At 39.0% G+C, this 21,899-nt stretch overlaps 1 protein-coding gene across 1 annotated transcript in view; it reads right to left on the reverse strand.

Annotated features, from left to right (window-relative positions):
* The window catches only part of LOC141107789 (fibrillin-2-like), a 223,829-nt gene that overhangs the window by 72,427 nt on the left and 129,503 nt on the right, over window positions 1-21,899 (reverse strand). The window contains exons 7-9 of the mRNA XM_073598767.1: window positions 9,734-9,931; window positions 2,740-2,865; window positions 242-367 (exon numbers count right to left, since the gene is read on the reverse strand). Of these exons, the coding sequence (XP_073454868.1) occupies window positions 242-367; window positions 2,740-2,865; window positions 9,734-9,931 (450 nt within the window). The remainder of the gene's footprint in view (window positions 1-241; window positions 368-2,739; window positions 2,866-9,733; window positions 9,932-21,899) is intronic.

Raw genomic sequence — 21,899 nt, forward strand, 5'->3', positions numbered from 1 at the left:
TGGCCAAAACACAATCAAATAATTAGATTTGTATTATTTTTATAATAACAATAATAATCATTTTAATAGTAATAATAAGGGGCTTATGTTTCCCCAAATCAATGGCCCACAATTTCAGACACTGGCAGTGTTCTGATTATCAGGCTTTAATGTAGCTTTATTTTAGCTATCCCCAGCACTAAGAGGAAATGACAAATAAAAAGGTAGATGAAGAATGGGTTTTACCAATAGAACCACTTACCAATGCAGCGAGATCCATCAGGGCTCGTGGTAAATCCTCTAGGACAGATGCAGACATAGCTCCCAGCAGTATTGGTGCATTCCCCTCCATCACACACATTAGGTATTGTACTGCACTCATCAATATCTGTAGTGAGAAGGGGTAAAATCATACTCTGAAATAGTCAAACTTACATCTACAACTTCATAATAAAAGGCATATGGCGGAGATCATGCACACAGTTCTGTACAATAGGATTCCTGCCAGAGTTTCACAAAGAAGTCAGTCTAATCCAAGGTATACCAATAGCAGAACATTTAGTGGGCCCTCACTGGCAACAAAAGGGTTAGCAGTGAGATCAGACACTCAGACAAACCTTTGTGTGTAAGGCAGACGTGTTTTATGGTCGTCTAGCATGGATACCACCTTCTGTTTCCTAGATCAACCCAGCTCTGAATAGCAGCCAAAGTCATTAAGCCGTTCATAGGCTCTTCCCATCAAATGGGAAAAGCAGTTTTCAGTAGCCAGAACCGATGGTAATGTGGATCAGAGTGTAGGAAACAAGACCAATGTCATATTATCTAAAAAAGTATGTTTGTCTTTATTGTAAAATTGCATAAAGGGCCACAAAGAGGAAACTGAAGTGTTATAGGATGCAAATATGGGTGCCATTGGGAGGACTAGTATACAGTAATATACATCCTTGGCAGAATACACAAGTAACAGTAAGAATAGTTAAAGAGTTGTGTTATGTTTACCATGTAAGTTGTGCAATGAATTAGAATGTATACTATTTTGGGGTATTTTGGGGTATTTGGGTATTTGTAGAGGAAAATTTGTCAAACGTTTGGGACCCCTGCCAGGCAATTCATTTCTATTCAGTGCAATTCTGTGAATGCTACTATATTTACCCATTTAAGATATGACCTTGATCCACAAGTACTCTTCTAAAAAGCAAGGCAACTAGAAAATATGTATATCATGTATATATACTATAGTTTTATGCAGCTTCACTTATTTTTTGGAAAAAGATGTCTATGTTACCTATTGATTGAACCAAAGGTATTTTTATGTTTTTATTTACTACTCTCATGCCTGTGAGAGGGTCAAGCAATATTATCAAGCTAGCTTTTGGGACAACACCTTCAACTGACATGGAAACTCAACTCTATCTACATCTAAATTCTGGCAGCTAATGGAATAAACTACAACAATCAATTTACTGATTTTTTTTAGAAGTGAAGTATTTATCCCTAGCATAACAGTTACAGAAGATTATATCCTTGAGAAAATAAGAATGAAAATCTGCATGCCGCAAGACATATCTAACGTGTAGCTTTACATTTTGTTTGGTTTCTACAGACTCCAAATGATATCTGGAAACAAGCTATGAATATGTCAGTAATCTAAATTCTTGGAGGTCAACTTGGGAGACTTAGGGGGCTGCCTTTTATGAGGTTTAACACTGATACCATCTAGATGACCGGAGATTACAGCCTTATTGTATATCTCACTTTATTGTAAACAATAATTTTATGGGATGATTTACTAAAGGGGCAGAAAATTATAATTATTATAATACAGGGTTTATATAGCACCAACAATTTGCAGAACTTTACAAAATAAAGGGAGCATGTACAGTTACTATACAAATGATGCCTGCATACTAAAAAAATAAGGTAATACTGTGCTATCTCAAATGCAAGCTTGCGTGTTAGGAAAACATACAATCATTTCATCTACACGTTCAAACTTTTTGTTTAGTTTACACGTCTTGGCAAGTTGTCCTGTCAATAACTATGTGAACAGACAATAGGAATATCAGTAATAGAGTTACTGTTGACAGTCAAATTGAGCAGACATTGGTTGATACTATTCTTTGGCACAATTACTGAATGGCTACATCTGTAGCCAATTTTTAGATATTTTGAAAGAAACACATCACACAGTTCCACTACAGACTGATGAGGAGACAATTGGACGTGTTCACTCGAATCATTGCCAGGCAAGATTTGTTAGGTGAAGCCATATGAATTGCCAATCACTATATTTACTGATGAAATTCCTCACCTTACAATAAATAGAATGGGGAAGGGGGGCGAGTGCAAGGGGAATTAGGTTCACAGACAAGTTACAGCTTATTGCAGTGAACCAGCTTATTATGTTTTTCTCAATTTATACAAGTCCCTGAGGTTTGTTAGTATGATCAGAAGATGTGACAACAGCCTAACAGGGACCATCTACTGACTCCACATGTCATTGATATAGAAACAAAGCTCATATCATTTCTGATCCTTCTCAGGTATAGTAGTACAGTTGCCCATCATTACAGTACTTAGTTGAAGCACACCAATATTATATATCATCTTTTTGCTGCAATACCCCCTTTGGGTGGATTTCTAAATCAGACCACTAAAAAAACATAGTGCTGCAATCTACAAGGGGAAAACTACCATAACAGTAAACCCTATTAAGAAGAGTGTCAACAGTCTATTCACACCACACATCACTTATTTTACCTTCACACTTCTGGGAGGTCTCGCTCTGTTTGTGTCCAGCTGGGCATTTACACTCATAAGAACCAACTGTGTTAAGGCAGTTACCGCCCTGGCACAGACCAGGTATGGCTTGACATTCATCAACATCTGCAAAAAAAATTTAGACTTTTTTTTAATCTCATGTTTTCATGTCAATGGTTATTTCAAGATAAGAAAAAAGTAACACATAGCTCACATAGTGCATAGCTCACATAGTGCATAGCTCTCCTTTTTGCATTTTTTTAGTAAAGCAATTTTAATACTGAGGAAAAACTCATGTTATACATTTGTTCAGTACTCAAGTATTTCCTTATGCCTGTCCATGCTCTTGAACAAGCCATTAAGCCTAATGGGAATCGTTCACATTGTGCTTGCTGGCATGTGGGCGATGTGGAAAACTGAAGACAGCTGTGTCTACAGTTCTTCACATCAGCAATCATAATCTAAACATTTTCATCGGGCACAATGCTGAAATGTTGTGTCTACGTGAACATTCCACAGTCAGCTGCAGATAACTGTATACAAATGTAGAAGACTTCATGCCAAGTAAAATAGGCAAAATGAAATGATTAAAAGCCTGATGAAAAAAAATATTTGCTGTGCTTATTACTTATTGGCCTTTAATGTAATGGTTGGATTTACCAAAACTATGGAGTCATACTATGTGGCCAAAAGTTTGTGTAAACCTGAACATCACACCTATATGAGCTCTACTCTTCTGGGAAGACTTTCCACAATATTCTAGGAGTGTTCCTGTGGAAATCTGTTCCCATTCAGTCAAAAGATAATTTTGAGTTCAGGTACTACTTTTTATAGAAGGTCAGATTTGCAGTTGGCGTTCTAATCATCCCAAAGATGCTTAAAGGGCTCTGTGCAGATAACTTAAGTTCTTCCACAATAAACATGTCAAACCATGTCTTTATGGACCTGGATTTGTGAATAGTAGCATTCCTGTTGGGACAGAAAAAGGCCTTCCCCAAGCTGTTGCCAGAAGGTTGGAACTGCGCAATTGTCTAAAATGTCATTAGTCAAAGTGTCAAAGTACCCTTCACTTAAATTATTTAGGGATGCCCACATAATTTTTGGTCATATAGTGAATATTTAAACATCTTGCCATAAATAGGATGTTGAGGAAAGGTGACAGTTTCACTAATTTGGGGTACACTATTACTGAGCTGCAATGTAATTCATAATAGTAACGTTTGTTAGGTGGTCCTCTTATAAAAAAGTGTATGTATTAGATGTATCGAAAATCGATATTGAAGTACCATGATCAGGTATGCCAACCTTGGGAAGAGTTTCTACTAAATTGCTGATGAAACTTGCAAGTCCAATCAAAATTAACCCAGCTCACAAAAACAGAAACAAATAAAGATTAAAGTTATCTGACCTTTAAAAATTAATTCATTTAAAAAGAATACCAGGCAGTATTATTTTGCAAAGCCTTGGAGGATTTGCTAGTTATATGGTTTCTGTAAAGGAACAGAGTGCACACTCAGTCGCACTGAGACACAAGTCTGAAGCAAGCAGCCTTCCAAGGAAGTCAAGAATGTAACTTGCAATGCAGAAATTAAAGCAAAAAATAATTAAAAATGAAGGCACTATAGTTTTCCTTCCAAGGATGCAATAGTAAAATCTCTACACAGGATTTGAGTATAGGCACATTTGGAACAGTTGAATATAACCAGATGTGGAGAACAGCAGCAGGATTAAGCTATGGATTACAAACTCCATCAAACATATGCTGCTTGGTGTACAAAGGCCTCTCTGTTCCCCCCAAAAAACGAACTGCATTGTTGTCCGAGGTTTCAGGGTATGCAGCCCTAAAATGCAATAGAAAATACCTTGTGGGGATTTGGCATTTTTACCTGTCATGTCATGCCTGCTTCTCTATGTTGAGTGTCCAACCACAGGCCTCCCCACCACCAGCACCACCTCAGGAACATCATTATTGTCAATTCAGCACAACAGTAACAACAACTCAGCAAAGGTCTTGATTGACAGTTACCACCTGGCTGTGACCCACCCTCCCTGTCTCCCTGCTAGGCAATGATGTTACTAATACTGACTTACATCACCAAGTCGGACAACCAGGCCTCCGACCATGAACACCCTCACCACAACCCCAATAAAAAACGGGTTGACCCTGGCAGTTAAAGTGGTAGTAGGAGCATGCTGCTGAGCTGGCTAGCTGTGTGGGTCAGCTGGGCATTCGGGAAGAAGGAGACAAGTGGCAGGTGGCCATTTTCTTTATTAAATAAATAAGAAAAACTTAACGTAAAATTGATATTACACTGATTAACAATGTTCTGAGCTAGGGCACAGTAGGAAAGCTGTAGTTTATTTAGGGAGTCAGCAACTCACTTCTGGATTGATTATGTAGGGATTTGTGGGGTGTTTGCAGCCATCTTTGCATAAACCAAAAAAGCCCAATGTAATCTCATTATTTGACTTGAATTAAAGCATATCCTGGGCAAAGTAGGAATGGTATAATTTATTTGGGGGTCATTCACTAATATCCAGACTGCTAATGCTGGGATTTGCTATTTGTGGGATTTGGTAGGCCATGTTTAGTAAGTGAATCAGAAAAATCTAAACTAATCTCAGTGACAGATTAAAAATGTAAAAGGTTATATCTTGTGTCAAAATAAAAATGGTATCATTTATTTTGGGGTCATGAAACATCTAGGAAGAGACAAGTGGCACCTTTTCTTTACAAGGTTAATAACTAAGTCTTATCTAACAAATATCTAACAAAAATAATTATCTTTAGACTGTCAGATAATGGGATAAGGGGGCTAATCACTTGCACTATACAACATTTTATAGAGGGCCTTTTTTAGACCACACATACATTAAGGTAGAAGTCCACCCTAACATTAGACATGTACATGATGAAAAAAACGTGTTTTGTTTCGATTCATTAAATCAAGTTATTTAGTTTAGTTTAATTCTGTTGATTCGTTAAATTCGGATTCGGGATTGGGATTCGGAATTCGTTTTATGTCTTTTTCAAATTTTCTTTGAATTTACCGTTTTTTTTTATTCGAAACGTTCGAATCAAAACCTTTTGATTTTTTTTTATTTGAATGTGGCAAAGTGAACAAACAAAAGAAAAATCTTCATCAAATGATTATATTGACTCTTTAAATCACCTTTGGCTTAACTAAAACAGCATTATTTCGAAATGGCACTCTAATAACACACAGTCTTTGATTTCAGCAATAAGTGCACAGTTAGAATTCAACTGGAGTTCGATGTAAAATTCAATTTGAATTTCAGTCCGAATTTCCAAAATTCTGACAAATTTAGTTATGTTATTTGGAGCATTTGGTAAAATTTGTTTATATTGTAATTTGGGTATTTGGATATATCCAAATCTCCGAATAACTAAAAATGTATCTGAATATTAATTCGGAACAAACAAACCGCACATATCTACCTAACAATAAAATCCCTGCATCTACAGATATCCACGATCTAACACTAACCTATCTAACCCTGTAAAGAAGAAATCAGTATACATACCTTTTCTAAAGCCGATCTGATCCGATCCCACGCTGTGCTGTCATCTGCGGCTTTGCTGTGGAGGCGGGTGCAGAGGACACATCCGACAACCGAAGCCCCATAATAACTCTATAGGTGATGTCACTCCCCATTCATTTCACAGCCGTTGTTGGCTGTGTCCTCTGCAGAGCTTCCGGCTGCGGAAGACAGGATCAGATCGGCTTAAAAACAAGGCATGTATTCTGATTTCTTCTTTACAGGGCTGGATAGGTTACCATGGATATCTGTAGATGCAGTGATTTTAGTGTTAGGCTGGACTTGCACTTTAGGCTCCGTTCACACCTCTGCATTCTGATTCGCAGGCGAAATAGCCGCAAATCGTGGGACGCCCGTGCGTTCCCTGTGGCTTCCAATAACACCCCAATTGTGATTTTACCGCAATTTGGCGGACGACATTCACGGTAAAATCGCGCAAACAGAATCATGGGACACCTGTTGCCCAAAAGAAGTACAAGAGCTTGTCGCCCACCGAATTGCGGTAAAATCACGGCACAATTGGGCTACCATTGGAAGTCACAGGAAACGCACATGCATCCCGCGATTCACCGTTATTTGGAATCACGGGTGGAATCTAGGCAGTTCCACCCGCAATTTAGAATGCAGAGATGTGAACGGAGCCTTAAGGTTATACTCAGATGCATGTGTGAGCCATACCTGCTGGATGAATATATAATTTATAATCAAAGGCTTTAATTACTATAACAAGTAGTATAGTAGTCCACCTCCTGGCTGCAAATTGTAAGTGTTGCATGCTCAGTATTTCAGAGGATTTATTTTGGTTTGAAAGGTACACTTTAGTGGAAATACTAATATTTAGATACTTTAGTGGGAATTATAATAATTGGAAGCATCAACATTTTTTTCACAGAATCATTTCTGAGTCCACCCCCTAGCCAAATGGCGCTAACATAGTGATGTTTTCCAGTCAGCCCAACAGCACTGCCCCTGTCCTGAAGCTTTCCTCAAATTAACGGTCACCAAGTATGATGTAAATCAGTGATGTCCTCCAGCAGCATTGCCTCAATCCCCGATGCCACCCCAAAGTCAACATGCACCAAGCAAATAGAACATAGTGATGTCCTCTAGCAGCAGTGTTCAATTCCTGATGCTATCCGTGGTCAAAGCTAACCAAGCAAGATGCAACACAGAGATGTCCTCTAGAGTTTGATAAAGTGGAGCCTTTGTCAGAGGCAAGCACATCACTAATATTAAATATATAGCATGTGTGAACTGTCTTATTTGTTGCTATAGGATTTTGTATAACCATAACTTGCAGTCTGCTGCATATACAGTATAATCCTTTTGGCAGTACATACTTAGCGACATTTCTTTGACCAATAAGTGCATATGTAATTTTCCTGTCAGTTGTTTCTTTGCCCATGACCACAGCAACATCAGTTTTTTTCTTGGAATAACATTGCAAATTAATTAATATGGTATGGTTGTTATATCTTGGTGCTCATAAATGTGTAAAGATTTAGCATATAGGAAGTATAGGGAGGACGACTTTTGGACTCTTGCAATTGACTAGATGGCACCCCATGACTTGCTACTACTGCCTCAATTGCTTTTTCAGATTGCAAACCTTTCTGCCTTGCCAAATATAATAGCTGCTATGTCTGAGCACATTACTGAACCACATCACTTAGTAATTCTGTCTGCCATACCAAACTGCATGGAATAAAAAAAAAAAAAGCTAGACCCCCAAATGCCGGAAGACATAATTGCTAACAACTGGTTGTTTCCATTCTGATTGAAAGTGTTTCTGACCCACTCTGACTGGAATGCCCATTTGTGAATTGCAAATATGTAAACTTGTAAAACAATTTTGGCAGCAGCAGACCCTTTAGCATAAACATAAAGGGGCCTGTGAAGCAGGAAGAGCTGTGACAATGTTTCTGCATCAAAAATCAGGACACATTTGAATGCTCTGCAAACAGTAAAACGCAATGGCACCAAAAAAGACAGCACATGTCTTCACACAAAACATTTCACTGCAGTATAAAGCAGAATAAACTATGTTTTATAGATTAGTCTGTATGATGAATGTTTTTACATACCAGTAGAATTCTGTCACATGATCATGATGACGTTATAGAGTAAAGAGAGAGCGTCCAGAAAGCACTTTTTTTTTTTTAATGCATGTTTTGCACGCCAACTTCTGTTAAATCCTGCTTTGCAGAAAGGTCCATAGAAATTGCATAGACCTCTCAACATTGTTCTGTACCTAAACACTATCAGTACTATTCAGCATGGGCACGCCTAAAGGGAATTTTCTGTTACATTGTTACTTTAATCTGGTCACCAACCACCTACAAACGTAATACTTTATGTAATTAGTCAAATATTTTATGTTGAAATTCTCTTTTCCAGGTGGTGAATTCCTTAACTCTAATGGCCTTATGTATCAACATGTTATTACTAAGAACTGGAGTAATTTTATTTTCTCCATAGCCATGAAAGTTTAAAGGCCAATCATATATTTGTTGGAAAAAATTGTGCATTTATTATTTTTTTGTAACTGAGCCTCCAAAGCATTGCAACCGCGGATCCATTAATATGGATGTAACATGTAACATGGTAAAAAAAAGGTGGAGCTAGCCATAAAATCTGATTATGCAGAAATATGCACAGCTCTTAATGAGAACACATTAATACATAAGGCCATGGGTGTCTGTTTATAACAATATGCACATTTCTAAGTGATAAGTAGCACATTATCAGCCTGTGTCCACTTTACAGTGGACCTCCTAATTGCATTTTCCATCAACACAAGCCCAAAGACTGTGTGTAGTCTTTGGCCTTGCAAAGACTACACACAGAGCCTCTAAGCTGCCTCCTATGGGTTAACTGGAAAGACTTAGGGATTTTAGGTGCAGTCCCACAGAGTCTAACATCCATTCCAAGCTTGTGATTATTGACCGGTTCCTGCTACCCAGTAGGTGCGGGAAGGAGAACTCTAAACAAAACTCAATTTACCTTGATTAGTACAGCAATTAGCTACATATTTTTCCAAGTCATCCTAAATGTCTGAAATTTCACATGGATCCGCTTAACTTTACAAAAGAATAGGAATGTCCCCGCTCTGTTCAGCCAAAAATAGTTAACCCATCTGTTACTATGCTGCATTTCTATATTTTTATGGCAACCTCAGTTACTTTCACATAACTTTTTCAATCACCCTTGGAAAGTCCATTGTAAAAGGGTTGGTAACTTGCAAAAACATATGTTACAACTACCTATCATGTAGTAAAGCTTCACTGTCTCATTTAAATTAGGCATTTCAAAGATCAGGAAAAAAATCAGACAACTAAGAAAAATTACACTGAACAGAAATGAACAGTACTATGAAATAAGTGGTAGACAGTGGATCTTATATGTAGTCCTATACAGTTGTGTAAGCATTTACCTTGGCAGGCTCCAGTTCGAATATTTGGAATGAATCCTCTGCGGCATGGGTGGGGTTGAGCAGGGCACATTTCACATGGGTGACCCCAGGCACGGCCAATGGTGGCACAACACAATGTCTTTGTACACACAATACCACTGAGCTGGCCCTGGCACATCTGGTTGCTGATTTGTGTGAAGCAAGGCCCAGTTCGGTAATCTAAGAGAACAAAAACATAGTTATGGCAAGCCAAAGAAAACAAAATCCCAACCACACACATTTTTACGCAGTCACCTGTTTTAAAAGTTCACACAGATGGAATAGTGGTAACATTGATTACTACAACAAATGTTAATATTCAGCAACCCACAGTATTTCTGAAACCATTAAAATACACTTGTCATGGCAGGAATATGTGGGTTGCCATTGTTGTCTCCTCCTGAAAAGGCTAATTCCTTAGATAAACAAATGGAAGTTAGAAAACATTTGGAATTATTTATCCCTATACTTTTCCAGGTCAATTCTCCCTTAAAGGAAACTATCATCAACCCCTTAATGACACCTCCCGGCAGGCCTTTAAGTAGGTTTTAATGATCGGGAGACACCACAGCTTCTTTATCATGTGACCACTGTGATAACAGCAGTAACATGATTGGGAGCTTATCCCACTGGCACCCAATCAAAAGCCATAACCAAGAGCTTTCAGTAAAAGCTCAGTGTGCTGGGAGTGCACAGTGAGCCCATTCTCAATACACATGGATGCATGTGTGCGATGGCTGGGCGTTAAAGCTTGCCTTTCTTGGCACTGCATATATGCGTTACGCTGTCAGCAAGAGGTTACACATGCTAACAAGGTACCCCAATCCTCATCTGATGTTTGAGATCCTCTGATGCCTCAATGTAAATGCCATTACTTAAATTATAGATAAGATTATAAGATTAAAATAAAATATATAATTATATATATATGAAACACCTGGATTTAGCACATGACATTTACTGAAAAATATGCTTATAGTGTATATACACTCTGGAATAACAATGTTTTATATTATTATTATTTTTATTATTATACAGGATTTATATTATGCCAACTGTTTGGGCAGTGCTTTACAACATGAGGGCAGACAGTACAATTACAATACAATGCAATACAGGAGAAATCAGAGGGCCCTGCTTGTTAAAGCTTACAATATGGGGGGGGGTCAAGTGATACAAAAGGTAATAACTAGGGGTATAGGCTGATGGAGACAATAAAACTACAGTTGTTAGGTGCAGGCAGGACAGACTTCTCTGAAGAGAAGGGTTTTCAGGGATCATCCAATAGTGGACAGAGTTGGAGATAGTTGAGGATGGGAGAGGCTCGAGAGAAGTGCTGGAGGAGATCATGGGATGAGGTGACATATTGTAATATATTGTATTGTATGTATGAAGGAGCAGCATTGTCACCCAAAGCATCTTGTTCCTGACTTTCCCTGTCCTCATCTCAATAACAGGGGTGCGGTTGGCTCTGTAGTCCATGAAAAAATTACCAGGGAGGCTGAGATTTCAGTTCAGTGCATGTGAGGTTACAAAGACACTAGAAGTATTTTTAGGTAATTACAGAAAATGTGCTTAGCCTTAAAAATGTGACTAATGCTGCCACCATATTTAATCTAATGAGGTACTGTTTGTAATCTGATTTCAAGCTGGTGCAAACTGTAATGTACTTAGTTCTCTCCTGTATGTAAATACCACAGATATAATACAATGTTACCATTATATTAAACATCTTTCATATGTCACATAGGGCAAGTTGCTTAGGCACACAAACCACTATAAAGTTGTACTTGGTAAGAATGTAGAAATTATTTTTAAAAAATGTGCCTTAGTCCAAATAGCAGAGCATGTGAGTATGTGCAAACACAGCACTGTTTGTACATCGCATATTGTGTCAGAATATGATCTCTGTACTTAGCCTTGTTCCTTATTCTATTCAGCAAGTCCCTGTCAGAGGATTTCATGTGCTCAGCACTGCCTTGGTAGCAGTGACGTGGAATAAGTGTGGCCACATGGGGAGGTTGCCCTGGGCGCAAAATTCTTAGGGGCACAAAATCATACCTTGCAACCATCCTAGGATTTAAACAAAATCACAGTGTTCTGTGCCAGAACACGTTCAGTATGTGGCTCCACAAATTCACCTGGTAGGGACACCCCAGGGCACTCGCCCCGCATCACCTGCAGGGTGCACAGGGTCCCTAGCGCTTTGATCTCCCCCTCTGAAGGAACTGACATTGCCCTCTGCTGGTAGCCTGTAACAACAACACATGTCAGAGCTGAGGGAAGATAGGCTCCTCCTTGGTTCTGAAATATATCATGCGCAAGAGGAGCAGGTGCCATGTCGATCTGAGGTCTGTTTCAAGGATTCAGGGTGGCAAAATTGCACTGTGGGGCATGTGACTTGGAGTGTGTGTGTGCTTGGGGGGGAGTTAACAAAAATTTGTGCTGGGGATAGATTTATGCTAAGAGGAGAGATGGGGGGGTAAGAGGAGTTGTGCTGAGGAGTAGTTTGTGAGGGGAGAGGATTTGTGCTAAAAGGGGGGGGGGGGTAGGATTTGTGCTAGAGGGGGGATAGAATTTGTGCTGGGAGGGAGGATTTGTGCTAGAAGGGGGAATTTTGGGGGAGGATTTGCGCTGGGAAGGGAGGATTTGGGAAGGGTGATCATGTAAATTTGTGCTGGAAGAGGAAGAAGATTTGGGGGCAAGGTAAGGCATTGATGTTCTGCCGGCTAATATATATTGCACCCTGTGGATCATTAGCTTAGCACTTTCCACCAGTCTATATATATATATATATATATATATATATATATATATATATATATATATATAGACTGGTGGAAAGTGTTAATGATCCACAGGGGGTGCAATACTTGCCTTGCCTAGTGTGGAAAACCACACTAAGCCACTGCTGGGCAGAGTTCTCTTAGTGCTCAGCATGTCCCTGGCAGAGTGCTTCATATGTTAAGTGACCCTTATATTTAGTTTTTCTGCCAAAGAATCTCAAATGCTCAGCGTGTTTATGGACAAGTGTTCAATGGGGTGAGCAGAGAAGCTCTCATATTCAGCATGTCTCTGGTAGTGCCCATCTTCCCTTGTGCAAGACACGACTCCAGCACAGTGCGCCATATGAATAACATGTGCATAGCACAATGACTATCTGCTGATTATGTGCCTGAAATTGTTCTTGGCATGTGCACAGATGAGTGTTCCCCCAATAGAGTTCCCAATGTGGTCTATGTATCTGTATATACACTGTAGACAGGGTATTTCATGTGCTTAGCATGTCTCTTGGCTTCTATCCATAGCACAGGAGTTAGTTGATGCAGTGTACAGTACACTAAGCATGCTTCTGTCTTCAGTGACACCTTTGGTAAAAAAAATACCAGTCTTATGAACCTTTTCATATTACTGGCACTGGGATTAAGTCCAGTTTCAACTAGCTGAGGCCCATCTATCTATGTAAAGTGATAGGGCATGGGGCTTCGTGGGGAATGGGGAAACAGGCAAACATGAGAAGGTAAGTTGTAGAAGCTAGAAGGGCAAGCTATCAACTTAACTTTACTTTGAATTTGACCTCACTTTGAAGTAAACTAAAGATTCAGTAAATTTGTCCTAAAATGCAATTCTTAATTTGTCTCTCTGTGAGTACTAATAAAATAAATATTTCAAAGGTCAGTCATCTAATGTATAAGAGTGACAGTGTCCATTACATAAACCACGTTCACATTTTTTTTGCACTGTCTTTCAAATGAAGTGCTTTAAATGTCAAGACTTTTCTAACCTTATTTTTAATGTGGCCTGCTCATTTGTATGTGTTTAGCACATTTTTGTATGTTGTAGAATTATTCCTCTTTATAGCCTGGGAACCAAAGAGGCTGGGACACATCATTACCTATCAAATTCGGACACAAATAGCTCCAGGACAGGAAATGACAAGACAGTCAAAACAGAAGATTAAGTGCACTGGAAAAACATGCTAAAGTGTATGACATGTTAAAATGCATTAATCTAAATACGCAAAGATATCACAAAAATTAAAGTAGTACAGAAAATCTGAAACTGATTGCGAGAACGGACACATAACATGGATCCATCTTTTTAAAAGAAGCCTCAATAATATATTTTAATAGCATTGAATAAATAGGAAAGTAGCCAGTACATGGGTGAAAAGAGAAATGCAATCCTATATTATTTTACTGAAAAAAAAATAACAAAATGCTTTTTTGGTAGAATGGGAAGGATCGCATTTTTGGAGAAAACGAGTTGCTAGCCCGTTTTCCATTGGAAAAAAAATAACCTTTCACTGAAAGAGCTGTTGCAACCTCTCCATAAATGGCAAGAGGAAATTAAAATGCTTTGCAATGTATATAAATATTATACATCAAATAAAGCTGACAACCAAATATGGCCTTGGTTTTTGAAGTAGAATTTGAAGTAAACAACTGTTATCTTCCATCACATCCTACATTATTGCTCCTCCTAATTCCAACACTTTATACAACACATGGACACCAGCCAACAAAAACATTGCTAATTTAATGAAACGGAAAAGAAATAAATGCAAGTAAATGGTATGTCTCATATATGAATTTTATTTTGCTTAAATCAAGGGAAAGGAATTTTAAGTGGCTGTTAGACATTTCGTTTGTCATATGTCTAGTAATGCAGTTCCTCTTCTCTCATAAGAACTTGACGGAAAGGAATTAGTCTAAGCAGGAAAAGCCCTGGAGAAAACTGATGGGGGTTTGTTGCGCTTTCTTGCTATCAGTTCACCAGGGCAACAATTCCCATGGCTGTATTAATTGGGCAGTAAAATATCCCAGATGTAGAAGAAAAGCAGTCCCTTATAGCCACACCACCCCCTTCATACAACAAAGTTGTCTGCATGTAGAGTTCATATTATGGAGAAAGTACACTTCAGAAACAACCAGTACAGTTCAGGTTCTTATGGTATGTACAACATGCTGCAGAGGTTTCCAATCATAAAAAGCAACTTAAATACTTTCATGGCAAACAAATAGGCAACGCTGCCCATACAAGAAGAGAGATGGACACACTAATGGCTTTGGTGTGCTGGCGTAACTTATATATTCTCATGACTGCAAGAGAAAAGTATCTGAGACTGTTGCTAAGCTTAAGGTCTCATGCACAAGAGCTTATGAAAATAAGCAGCATTTTTTTCTGCTGGAGTTTGGCAGAAAAAAAGGATCTAAAATTACAATATGTATGTACATTTATGCATTTATGTATGTGTGTTCATGGGCGTATGGCGTAAATGCATTTTCCTGGCCAGAGCATTAACTTATTCTGGCCATTGGAATACATTTACGCTCATAATCACGTTTAGACGCGTTTATACACATACTCGTTTTTTTATCTGTTCAAAAGCTCCTCTCGGAATGTGTCTTTGGGTCCTTTCACACGGGCGTTCAGTTTTTTAGTTCAGTTCAGTCACTTTTTTTGGTAAAAAAACGGATCAAAAACGGATACGAATGTAAATTTTTACATCCGGTTTCTGACATCTGTTTTTCATTAGTACAAAAAAAAAAAAAAGTGACTGAACTGAACTAAAAAACCGAATGCCCATGTTTTTGGGTGAAAAACTGATGTTTGCGGATCGGATGTAAGCGGATGTCGTCTGCTAACATCCGTTTTTCTTCCATTCCGTTTTTTTTTTTTTAAACGGAAGAAAAATAGGGTTTTCTTCCGTCTCAAAAAACGGAACTTAACGGAGGCGGATGCCAGCAGATGATCATTTGCTAATGTCCGCTAGCCCATAGACATACATTTATGTCCATTTTTCATCCGCCAACGGATGGAGGAAAAACGGACATACGGAACACCCATGTGAAAGGACCCTTTGGTGTTTTTTTTTTGTAAATGCTCTTCAGATGCTTCTGTAAACATCTATAATGCTGTGAAAAATTATTTTCCCCCTTTCTGATTTTTTTTTTTTTTGCATATTTGTCACACGTAAATGACTCAGATCATCAAACTAATTTTATTATTACACAAAGATAACCCGAGTAAATACAAAATGCAGCTTTTAAATGATGGTTTAATTTATTAAGGCAAAAAAGCTGTCCAAACCTGCCCGACTTTATGAGAAAAAGTAATTGCCCCCTAAACCTAATACAGGAAGTCCCTGAGTTACAAACACAATAGGGACTGTAGGTTTGTTCGTAAGTCGAAGTTGTTCGTAAGTCACAGCACTGCATTTGTAAGTGTAACTTCCGGTTGGAACACTGCATTCGTATGTGTAACGTCCGCCTGTGCATGGAGGTGGGATGTTCTGGCCGCTTGTTATGTTATCTGGGGCTCTTCTGGCCATGCAGTACATGTAGTACTGCAGTATGGGATGTGTCCGGAGGTATCCAGGACCAGCGTGGAGCACAAGTGGCCGGCATTTGAGGCCGTTCGTAAGCAGGAGTCGTTCATAACTCAAGTGTTCGTAACTGCAATCACGCGTTTGGGATAACTGGCAATGAGTCTTTCACATTCCTGTGGAGCAATTTTGGCCCACTCTTCTTTGCAGAACTGTTTAATTCAGCCACATTGTAGGTTTTTCCAGCATGAACGGCCTGTGAAAGTTCATGATACAGCGTCTCAATTGGATTTAAGTCCGGGCTTTGACTAGGCCACTCCAAAACCTAAATTTTGCTTTGTTTGAACCATTTGGAGGTGGACTTGCTGTTGTGTTTCGGATCATTGTCCTACTGCATAACCCAAGTGCAAACAAGCTTGAGATCACAAACTGATGGCCAGACATTTTCTGGTAGAGCTCAGAATTCATGGTTCCATTAATTATGGTAAGTCATCCAGGTCCTGCAGCTACAAATCAGCCCCAGACCATCACGCTACCACAACCATGTCTGACCATGTTGGTATGATATTCTTGTTATGAAATGCTGTATTTGTTTTATTCCAGATATAACGGGACGCACACCTTCCAAAAAGTTACATTTTGTCTCATCAGTCCATCAATATTTGCCTAAAAGTCTTTGGGGATAATCAAGATGTTTTTTGGTAAATGTGAGATGAGCCTTTGCGTTCTTTTTGGTCAGCAGTGGCTTTGGCCTAGGAACTCTCCCATGGATCTCATTTTTGCCCAGTCTCTTTCTTATTGTTGAATCATAAACACTGATCTTACCTGAGGCAACTGAGGCCTGCAGTTCTTTAGATGGTGTTCTGAGTTCTTTTATGACCTCCTGCATGAGTCGCCGTCATGCTCTTGGAATAATTTTTGTAGGCCGGCCACTCCTGGGAAGGTTCACCACTGTTCCAAGTTATCTTCATTTGTGGATAATGGTTCTCCCCGTGGTTCACTGGAGTTCCAAAGCCTTAGAAATGGCTTTGAAAACCTTCCTAGACAGATACATGTTTGTTTCTAATCTGTTCTTGATTTTTTTAGATTGTGGCATGATGTGTGGCTTTTTGTGATCTGTTAGCATGCTTCACATTGTCAGACAGCTTCTATTTATGTGATTTCTTGATTCAACAGATCTGGCAGTAATCAGGCCTGGGTGTGGCAAGTGAAATTTAACTCAGCTTTTCAAAAAATTGTGGTTAATCACAGTTCATTCATGATTCAGCATGTGAGGGGGCAATTCCTTTTTCACATAGGGCCAGGCAGGTTTGAACAGCTTTTTTCCCTTAATAAATGAAATAAATATTTAAAAACTGCATCTTGGATTTACTCGGGTTATCTTTGTGTAATATTAAAATGTGTTTGCTGATCTGAATCAGTTAAGTGTGAGAAATATAAAAAAAAAAATCAGGAAGGAGGCAAATACTTTTTCACAGCACTGTATGTGTGGCCACATAGGCTAACATAAAGGTGCTTTTTCTGGCATAAAAAAAAAAGAAAATACTGAATGCCTGTATAAGCGGCGTTTTGGAGCTACATGTGCATGAGGCATAAAAGTTGCTCAATAGGCTGGAAAATTTCATCTGAATCTATATTCCCTGCAAATACGACAGTGTCTGTCCTTGTGCAGATTATAAATGGCCATTCCGGTGCTCATTGTAAAGACCTGTTCACTGGATGTCACCATCAGGAGGCTTTACCCTGAGCAAAGACATACAATCGCTGTTGGAGCGCATTCATATATAAAGAAAGTGGCTGCAGGAGCTCAAAAGGGATAAAATAAAGCAAGCAAGAAGCAGCTCCCTCACTAGCACTAGCAAATTCTGCAATATTTCCATTAGTAAAGCAGTGACACCTCATTCATCCCTCATTCATCTAGTTAGTAAGTGAAAAAGCAAGTGAAACAAGGAAGAAGGTGACTATTTGCTCTGCAGTTTTTAGCAATCCTGTTGCTGACAAGCGATCACTTGCATCTTGTTAATTAGGGCACAACTATACTTCTGTTTATTTAAAGAGGAACTAAAGTGTAAAAAAAAAAAAAAAAAAAAAAAAAGAAGGAAAGCAGGCAGGCTCTTTATTGCATAAAGTTTGCCTGCTTGCAGTTTTATGTAGATGTTCACTGAGCTCTCCTGTAATCCGGGAAGACTGACCTCCTGCGCATGTGCAGGAGTGACTTCATCCTGCATCGGCCAATTAAGATGGCTGAAGGTGGGCCCCCAGAAGAAGCTGACGGAAAAGATGGTGGCACTAGCAAAGCACCTCACTGGAGTTGGACCATTGAAACAGAGGTAAGCTTTGCAGACTTTATTTCCACTTTAAAGTAGAACTATGGGCAAAACTTTTTTCATTTTGGATAGCGCAAGGGAAAGCCTTGTCAGATTTTTCTTGTTTATCTGTGTCCCATTGTGGAGGTTTTACTTCACTTCCTGTCCCATAGCCAACAGGAAGTGGGAAGATATCCCTGAAAATTAAGGGAATTCCCTGGGGAAACCCAGATCACCAGAACCAGTGTCCCCATTGGACGATTTTGCCTCTATAACTTTTTTGGGGACAACCCAAAATGTGGGATTTTTTTTTGCTTTCACTTTCAAAGATAACGGTAAACAGAACAAATAGAGAGGGCAAATCTCCTTAATGAGGGCACAGACAGTAATAAAAACTGATAAGTGTTCTGATCCCTCTCCATTTTATCCAAAACTAAAAAAGTTATGCCTTTAGGTATACTTTAGGACCTCTTTCACACTAAAAATAACGCCTGTAAAGTGCCTGAAAAGCGCCTCTCAAGACTCCCCAGCGTGAAAGCCTGAGTGCTTTCACACTGGGGCTGTGCACTTGCGGGACAGGAAAAAAAGTCCTGCAAGCAGCATCTTTGGGGCGGTTTGGCCGTGCCTATTGAAATGAATGGGCAGCGCTACCAAAGTGCCTGAAAAATGATTTGGCAGCGCCACCACGTGTTCACTTTTAACCCCTTACCCCTTTTTTGGGGTTTAAAATGCCCCGCTCCCACCAGTGGCTCTGCAGCGCTTTACCGCAGCCCAGGGGCGGTCTAGGTGTGAAAGGGCTCTTAGTGTGTGCAAAAACTATCCCTGACTACTCATCAGGTTGCATGCTTTTCCTAAAAAGGGAACAGAAGCTATCTTGAATGATCTGCTACAAAAACACTAGTGATTTTCTTGTCTCTGGCTTCATTACTTTCTGAATCAGTTTTTAAAGACTTATGCCCTGTACACACGGTCGGACATTGATCGGACATTCCGACAACAAAATCCATGGATTTTTTCCGATGGATGTTGACTCAAAGTTGTCTTGCATACACACGGTCACACAAAGTTGTCGGAAAATCTGATCGTTCTAAACGCAGTGACGTAAAACACGTACGTCGGGACTATAAACGGGGCAGTAGCCAATAGCTTTCATCTCTTAATTTATTCTGCGCATGCTTGGCACTTTGTGCGTAGGATTTGTGTACACACGATCGGAATTTCCGACAACGGATTTTGTTGTCGGAAAATTTTATAGCAAGCTCTCAAACTTTGTGTGTTGGAAATTCCGATGGAAAATGTGTGATGGAGCCTACACACGGTCGGAATTTCCGACAACAAGGTCCTATCACACATTTTCCGTTGGAAAATCCTACCGTGTGTACAAGGCATAAGATGCAAATTAGAAAGTTAAGGTGACATCATATCTCCTGATTTGCATGCTTGCTTTAAAGAGGAACTGCAGTCTCCTCACATAATTTGTAATAAAAACATCTTAGCCATTCTGAAGCTTCCTTCCAACCACTTTGCATATTATTTTATATATACTGTGATTCTGTACTTGTCAAATATGCTGCAAAAATCTCCCTCCACTGAGTCTGGCTGCAGCCATTTTAACTGTGGGCAGCTGAAGCTGCTGTCTGTTCAGTTCCTGGATTTACACAGAGGCACACTTCCAGCTCTGCAGCTTTTATTGGCCCTCTTATGAATCACACCCCCCCCCTCCCTTCTTGGCAAATTCTCGTGAGAGTGAGAGCTGTGCATGATGTCATAAGCCTAGGCTTTTTACCAGACAAGAAACAGGAAGTGGGCTGTATAAGGTATTTACTGGCACAAAAAAATGTTTTACTATCCAAAGTTAAAACAACAAGGGCAGAAGATTTAATAGATATAAAGTTGAAAAAAATGACTGAAGTTACGCTTAAAGTTTGTGCCTCACAAAGGCCATTGCTCAGCATGACAGCCAGCATAATTAGAAGGCATACAGTACATAATAAAAAATGCACTGCAACACATGTAAAGTTAACAAGTATGTACTTATGTCAAAGGTGTTTCCATAGGCACCAATCAACTATATGACATCTTAAAGGAACTTTATGAAGTGTGGACTGCCATTGATTAAATTCAGGCCCACAGTTACTTGAGCTGGGTATGACATAAGAGCAATTATCCACATCCTTGTTCTGGTGTGTAAAATAAATATACTAAGGGCTATTTACATTATACAGGGGCAGATCAATCAGCATTAACGACTCCTCGGCAATAGAGGACTAAACTTCATCTGTTACTGATCTTACTTTTTTCCTTGTGCATAAACATTTCAGTTTGTTTTAGGAAAAAAAGAAACATTTTAGTTTACAAAAAAAATTCCCTGATCGTCAGTGCTTAGCTGCTTTTTACTAAGATATAAGGACAAACAGAAAAATCAATTGTGTTTGAGGAGCAGGGCATCTATTGTTTGCCATGTAGGTATGCACCCCCCCCCCTTTTCAATGATTTTTATTGGTTTAAATAAAATACAAAGCAGCTGAGCACTGATAATCAGAGATTTTTTTTTTACAGTATCACCCTTTCTCTATATACATATACTGTATATAGTTTCTTTATAGTTAAGACAGGACGCAATCTATATGTAGTATATAAACCTTATCAAAGGTTTACATAATATACCTAACAACTGCACTTTTAACTCTTCCATCAGCTTATCCCCTACAGTTATTACCTTTTGTACCACTTGCCCCACCCTATTAGATTGTAAGCTCTTATGAGCAGGGCCCCCTTGCATTTTATTTTATTGTAACTATACTGTCTCCTTTTCGATTGTAAAGTGCTGCACAAACTGTTGGCGCCATATACATCCTGTATAATAACAATGATAATAATAATAATCAATAACTTGTCATTATATTATATCTGTTTGATAAGTGCAAAAAAGGCCCTATTGATCAAGTTAGAAGCATTGAAAAAAGAATAATTTGTGGTGCAGCATACCTTTGTTTGAGATATATTATTGTTATTATTATTTAAGGTACTTATATATTTGTTTTATGTCAATATGCAATAAATTATTTGCTTTTTTCTCAAATGCTGTAACCCACATCAACCGTTCTGCTTTTAGGTTACTGCTGTCAATGTTGTAAAGACACTATTTCTCATACACTATATTACCAAAATTAATGGGATGCCTGCCTTTATACGCACATGAACTTTAATGGCATCCCAGGCTTAGTCCATAGGGTTCAATATTGAGTTGGCCCACTCTTCGTAGCTATTAGGGATGAGCCAAACACCCCCCCCCCCCAAGTTTGGTTCGCACCAGAACATGCGAACAGACAAAAAATTTGAACAAACACGCGAACACAGTTAAAGTTTATGGGACACGAACATGAAAAATCAAAAGTGCTCATTTTGAAGGCTTATATGCAAGTTATTGCCATAAAAAGTGTTTGGGGACCCGTTCCTGCCCCAGGGGACATGTATCAATGCAAAAAGTTTTAAAAACTGCCGTTTTTTTAGG

Source organism: Aquarana catesbeiana, linkage group LG01 (assembly GCF_042186555.1).
Source record: "Aquarana catesbeiana isolate 2022-GZ linkage group LG01, ASM4218655v1, whole genome shotgun sequence".
NCBI classification, from domain to species: domain Eukaryota; kingdom Metazoa; phylum Chordata; class Amphibia; order Anura; family Ranidae; genus Aquarana; species Aquarana catesbeiana.